This window comes from Talpa europaea, assembly GCF_964194135.1.
Source record: "Talpa europaea genome assembly, chromosome: 13".
Classification (NCBI taxonomy): domain Eukaryota; kingdom Metazoa; phylum Chordata; class Mammalia; order Eulipotyphla; family Talpidae; genus Talpa; species Talpa europaea.
The window spans coordinates 42623420-42629929 of NC_140080.1; the positions used below are offsets into that span (position 1 = coordinate 42623420).

Sequence of the window (6510 nt, forward strand, 5' to 3'; positions counted from 1 at the left end):
ACCTCCATTGGCAAGTGGGGAAATCGAGGCCCAGAGGGGAAGGACAGAGCCCAAGGTCAAAAGAGAACTTAGGGTCCTGATTGTTGGTTTAAGGATCCTTTAACACAACTATCTCCCCCATTTTTTAGTCCTGCAGCAGCTAACCAGTGGGCCAGGTCCTTCAGCTACTGGGGCCAGGAAGGAAAGCCCCACCAACAATAGCAACCACCGGTGCCCAGGCCTGGTCCACATGAGATCCTGGTAAGGTCTCCTTCCCATGCCTTCACCGCCACTCTCAGCACTCAAGGGATCCTTTCAGAGAGCAAGAAGGCCTTGCCTGGGCTGGGATCCAGGCCTGGAGATGCCTCCATGTGGGCCCTCACCTAAGTAGTACCACAGAGGTCCAGGGTTCAAGGGTGAGGCCTTGGAGAAGCTGTGAGGTGGTGAGGTCAACTGGATCTCCACAAAGACCCAGGTCCCAGGCCCCAAGGCCAAAACACAGTCACAAAGTCACTAGAGTTCATTTTGCAGGTGAGGAAACTGAGGCTCAGAGAGTTTATGTAGGTCACCAAGGTCACAGAACAAGAACATGATGAGACAGAATTGGGATTCAGGCATCCCATTCCAGTTTGTTCTCTCCCAACCCCCAAGCCAAGTTCCCCACCATTTAATTGAGGTGCTCTCTGCCCTCCATTCCCCTGCAGGAGCTAGGTTCCTGCCTGCATAGGAGCAGGCCAGGCTTGAGTGGGGAAGCCCTCTAGGAGGACAGAGTCTCACTTCCCCTTCCCCCACAGCCCAATCAGATACGGTGGGACATCAGCCTTGTATTGAGTTTACGGAAGAAGGATCGCAGCTTGCAAATCTTGCATTTTTTCTTGCGACGCCCCCGGGAGAAACTTCGAGACCTGCCTTCCTCCTCCTCCTCTTCCTCTTCCTCCTCATCACTGGCCCAGGGCCCCCAAGCACCCCCATTAAAGTCAGGATGGGCCCGGGGATTCTCGGCTGGGTAGCGCACGGGGATGGCCGTGCGGTTATAGTCCACCAGGCGGGCCAGCAGTGCTCGGACCACGTCGGGCCTCTGGTCAGCCAGGTCCTCCCGCTCATAGGGGTCAGCACTGATGTTGAAGAGCCACACGGCCTGGCGGGCGCTGGCCATCCGCTCCAGGTTCCACCAGCTGCCTGGGAAGGCAGCCAGTGTCTGCGGCGGGATCCAGTCTCCATAGCCGGGGTCTCCCGTCAGCAGCTTCCACTCACCCACCCGGATGGCCGCCTGCACGGCTGTGTTCCAAATACCAAAGCCGCCCTCCAGTGAGCCGTGCCGCGCGTGGTTGTAGAGCGGGTCAATGTTGTGCAGGATCTCTGTGCGCGGTGATGCCCGGCCCTCGCTGATGGCCGGCCACACATCATAGCCGTCCAGCCCTTCAGCCACCGAGGCACTGCCACCTGCCAGTCCCACCAGGGTGGGATACCAGTCAGTGATGTGCACCAGCGCCCGGCTTGTCCGCCTCTTCCTCTTGAGCAGGGGGCTGTGAACGAAGCCCAGGCCACGCACACCACCTTCCCAGTAGGTGCCTTTGCGTCCTCGCAGGGGCCAGTTGCTGCCCCCTGAGAAGGTCTGGCCACCATTGTCACTGGAGAAGATGATGACGCTGTTATTGTAGAAGCCATAGCGCTTGAGGGCCCAGGTGATGTTGCGCACAGCCTCGTCCATGCAGGTCACCATGGCCGCATACTTGCGCCGGGCCACATTGCCCATGGTGCGATAGCGGTACAGGTACTCACGAGGGGACTGCAGCGGTGTGTGCACCGCCTGGAAGGCCACGTAGAGGAAGAGGGGCCGCCGGGGGCTGTGGCTGGCCAGGATATGGCTGACACGCTGGGCATAGAGCATGGTGGAGTACTGGCCGCTGAGCCCCCAGGCCACATTCTCACCCTCGTGTAGGTCGAAGCCACACACCCCAGGCCCATCACAGTTGTCGTAGGTATAGTAGTCCACGTTGCCCGTGAGCGAGCCCAGGAAGGTGTCGAAGCCCCGGCGGGTGGGCAGACACTCCTTCCGGTAGAAGCCCAGGTGCCACTTGCCCACCATGTGTGTAGAATAACCTGCCTCCTGCAATTTCTGGGGCAGTGTCACCTGGTCCAGGGGCAGGCAGTTGGGCTGCCGAGGACGGATGATGGAGTGTTGCAGTCCCGTGTGGATCTGGTACCTGGCAGGAAGAGGGGGTCACAGAAGGCACAGCTGAGCTAGATACCAGACCTCTAACCACCCAAACCCCAAAACTCACCCTAAGGTGGACTCTGGACTCGGCCCTCCCAGCACATGTGATAAGTGACCAGGGTATTATTACCTAATGGGCCAAGCACTTCAAATGTACTGTCTCACTGAATCCTCAAAATCAAATGAAGCAGATGTTATTGCCATTTTACAGATGAGGAGATTGATACTCAGAATGGTTGAGCCACTCACTGAGGCTCACACAGCTCAGAAGTTGGGGAATTAAGAATTGAACTCCATACATAACCCATAACAACTATAACAATAGCTAACACCAAGCACTCACTGTGTGCTCAGCATTGTGCTAAGCTCCTTATATAAATCAGCTCACTACATTCTCACCACAAGCTACGGGTTGCATATCATCCGATTTCCCAAATAAGGAAACAGAAACTCAATAAATTAAATAATTTGCCCCATTATGCATACAATAATTGCAGGTGGGATCTGTGTCCCTGGCAGTCTGGGTCTGGTTCCAGAATTCAGAGTCCCTGAGCCTTCAGCCACTATCTGGTCAGGGAGTACTGAGCAAGTTCTGCTCTCCCAGGCAAACTTCTATTCAATCTTCAAAGCCTCGCCTAAAAGTTACCTCCACTGTAAAGTTTCTCACAACTCCATCAAAGAATGAGAGAAGACTCCTGCCACCTGCTGCTCCCCTTAGCAGTGTACTTCGTCAGTCTGCCTGCTCTGCTCCCCACTCTGGCTCTGGTGAATGCTCTCCCCCTCCCGCGCTTCTGACTATACCCAGTGCTTGTATAAATAAACTTATTAATTAAAAAAAGAAAAGAATGAGAGAAGAGCTGGAGTTCCCCTAGCATTGAGAACACACATCATTGTCCTGTTTGGTCATGGGATTATACTCAGTTATACATGTTCCTGGGCCCAATGATACATAACAAGACTCTCACTCAACCACTTACTCAATGTTTTGTAATGTTCAACATGTCTTCATCTCTTTTGTTAAATTTATTCCTAAGTATTCTTTTTGATACTACTCAAGTGATGTTTAAAAGACAATTACTTATGGGACAAATGAATGAATGAATGACACTCAGGATTTTAGAGCCAGAGGGACCCAAGTCATTTTCTAGTTTATTTACTTCATCTTAAAAAGAAACTAAGAAGAGGGGAAGCACCTTGCCCAAGGTCACCCAAGATCAGAGGCAAAGCCAGGAATTTGAACACAAATTCAAGCAGAGTCGATGCCCAGACCTTTTTCTTCAAAGGGGGATGACACTTCTCTCACCTCTGGAGGCCTCAGTTGTAGGAACGAGTTGATTAGATGGGAGTACTCTAAAAATCTTCCTGTTTCCAAATATTATGGGGCAAGTTCTCCGGTGCCTGACTGCAAGTTCATTTGGCCTCTGGATTTGGGTCACTTACACAGGCTAATGCCTGAGGCAGGAGCACATGATTAGCAAAATCCTGTCTTCCTCATTTATTCATTTGTATCCCACTCCCCCTTCAGCATCCAAGGCCCCACATGGTCTGCTGTGTTTTCTTGTCTTGACTCAAGTCTTAAAAGTCTTAGAATAAATGAGACACCTGGAGTATATTAGAATCCCACAATTTTTCTCATCTCCCAACCAAGGTAAGCCAAGACCTGAATCCCTAACACCTTTAAATGGGCACCAGGTCAGGTTTTCTTTTTGATTTCCTCATCTTAAAACTGCTAATGTTTTTACCACATTAGCCCTGCTTCTCCACAGTTTCCCTTTCTGTAGTCTCAGTGATCCTCAGCCAACTTCAGCCCAAGTTACAGATGACGAAATTGAGGCCCCCCAAAGTGCAACAACTGGCCTGAGTTCAGACAGCAGACAAGCAGTGGAGCTGAGCTTTGGCCCTTAGTTGAATTCAGTCAACTAATGAGCCACTGGACTTGATACAAAAAGCACCCTCAGCAGGGACTGGGGCCCTGGGCACTGGTTGGCAAAGTGGGTGAGCCCCCTAGGAGTCACAGAGGCCCCTCTGCAAGTGAGTGACATGAGAAACTTTGGCTCTCTCCAGGCTCACCAAACACGACTGGATGCATTAACAAACACTAGTGAGAGTAGCCGCATCAGCACATCAGCGGAGGGAGCCACTACAGGGGGCGGAGGACAGGCGTTGCCCAGCCATGCTCAGCTGCTTTCGCAGATTAGGAGCTGGAACACCTCCCTGCAGACTGCTCATTCCCCTGCTTAAACCAAAAGTCACCTCTTGGGAGAGAAATGTCCACTTGCATATCACTCCCGGGAACGCAGATTCCTTCTCTCCTGGAGGCTACTGGTTACATGGTCTTCACCTCCATCACTGCTGCTCCCACCAGCCTCTCTTCCTCTTTCTCCCTCTCTCCCTGTTCCTGGGTCCAGGCACTAAGTGCTGACTTGAAGAAGGAAGAAGAGGTGACTGTTGACTGTGACCTCCAGGAACCCCCACACCCAAGCCAGGGGCCTCTCAGCCCCTCTCCTGCAGACCCCGAAGGTGGGCACAGTCGCTAAGTTGGACCCTCCCCACCTGCACACCTCAGTTTCTCCAGTCCAGGAAACAGGGAGACTAAGACTTTTGGGTGGAACTTGGGAGAAAGCCTGCCTTGGACCCTGTCCAAGGAGGATTAGCTTCAGCCTTGCCAAAGGATTTTCTTTTAAGTGGCCGGAGTTTGCCTACCACACCCCACCTCCTGTTTCTCTGCTCTTCTAATCCTGTAATCCTACCTCCTTGCCTGTGGACAACTCTTGATGGGAGAAACCAGTACTGCTCCTGGCTAGGAGGAGGGGAATGAGCATCTGCCACTGCTCCCTACGAACAAAGGGCCCCTTCCCCAGGAGTCACAGATAAGAAATCAGATGCTCAGAGAAATGAAGTAACTAGCCTGATGCGGCTACTTCGTGTAGGGTATGCATTCTGTGTCTTTCTCCTCACCTAGCAATCCTTGCTTTCCTTCCAATATAGTCATTTAACAGTTTGGGGGCCTTAATTCCTCCAGTGACTTAGAAACTACTATTTATTGAGAGCCCCACAGGTTAAGTGCAACACACGCCTTCCTCACTGCTTCTTTGCAAGATCAAAACTGTTCTTCTCCCCATGTTAAGAACAAACAAACTGAGCCTTTGAAAGTGACTTGCTCAGGGCCTCCAGGTCTGTAAATAGAAGCAGCTTGCAAACCTGAGTGTCAGAGGCTGCCACGTTCCTCTAACAAAGGGATGACCAGATGTCTCCTTCACATGGTATGAAGTGTGAGTGTCCTAAAACATCTGAGGGAGAAAACCTCAAAGATGATCCAACCCATTCAATGTGCAAGTAGGGAAACTGAGACCCAGAGAGAGCAAAGGACTTACCATCACCCAGGCCACCAAAACCAAAATTGCCCTAAAACCTAGTTTGTAAGTGTAGGGGAAATCTACTGACTGGGTTTATTTAGGGGCTTCTAGGGCAGCCTGGGCCATGCCTACCTGCCAGTGAGAAGTTGGCTCCTTGAAGGGGTGCAGATGGGTTGGATATAATAATTCTCCAACTTGACACCCTCCGCCGCCAGTCGGTCCAGCGTAGGGGTCTCGATGTCGGAGCCATGGTAGCCCACATCGTGGTAGCCCTGGTCGTCTGTGAGGATGAAGATGATGTGGGGCGGCTGGGGCGTTGCGGCAGAGGGCTGCTCACCAGCCTCTCCAGGCCCATCGGCTACCAGGCTAGGCTTGGCCCAGTCCCAGGACAGGTAGCCGAAGCTGAGCAGGCTGACCAGCGAGAAGCCAGTGAGGGCATGCATCGCCATACCGGCCCGCGCGTCCTGCCGCGCAGGGTTCCCGGGTCTCACGGCCCCGCGCGCCCAGGGCGCACCGGCCGCAAGCCGGCCGGCCGATCAGGACGCTGTGAGGGTACTGAGCGCCCCAGGGGGTGACCCAGCGGCCAGTCCCAGACCGACGACCGGACGGCGAGGCCGGTCGCGTGCGGCCGCAGCGGGGCGCTCTGGAGAGGTCGGGCCGGCGCGGAGCTGCTTCCCGCCGCCCGCGCGCCCGCCCTGCGCCGCCCTGGCTCCGGCTCCCGCAGCTCAGCCAGGCCAGCCTGAGACGCGGCGCGGCGGCTCCCCAAAGGTGCTCTGCACCATCCTCTGACTGTCGTCTTCCTTCCAGCCCTCGATTTCCCCCGCCTCCCAATTTCTCTCGCTTCTCCTTTCTCTTTCTCCTCCCCTGACCCGCCAGCCCCCTGCCCGGCCTCTCGCCCCTCCCGCGGTCCGGAGAACTGTCGGACTCCAGCCGGGAGGCGGGCAGGACCCCAGCGGG

General features: G+C 54.2%; 1 protein-coding gene across 1 annotated transcript; it reads right to left on the reverse strand.

The window, feature by feature from the left end:
• Positions 1-778: 778 nt before the first annotated feature.
• On the reverse strand, positions 779-6002 carry ARSI (arylsulfatase family member I; the record flags this gene model as incomplete). Its single annotated transcript, XM_084251796.1, has 2 exons — positions 779-2186; positions 5686-6002. The coding sequence occupies 2 exons, from the start codon at positions 6000-6002 to the stop codon at positions 779-781; spliced, it is 1725 nt and encodes a 574-aa protein (XP_084107922.1).
• Between the last annotated feature and the right edge of the window lie 508 nt (positions 6003-6510).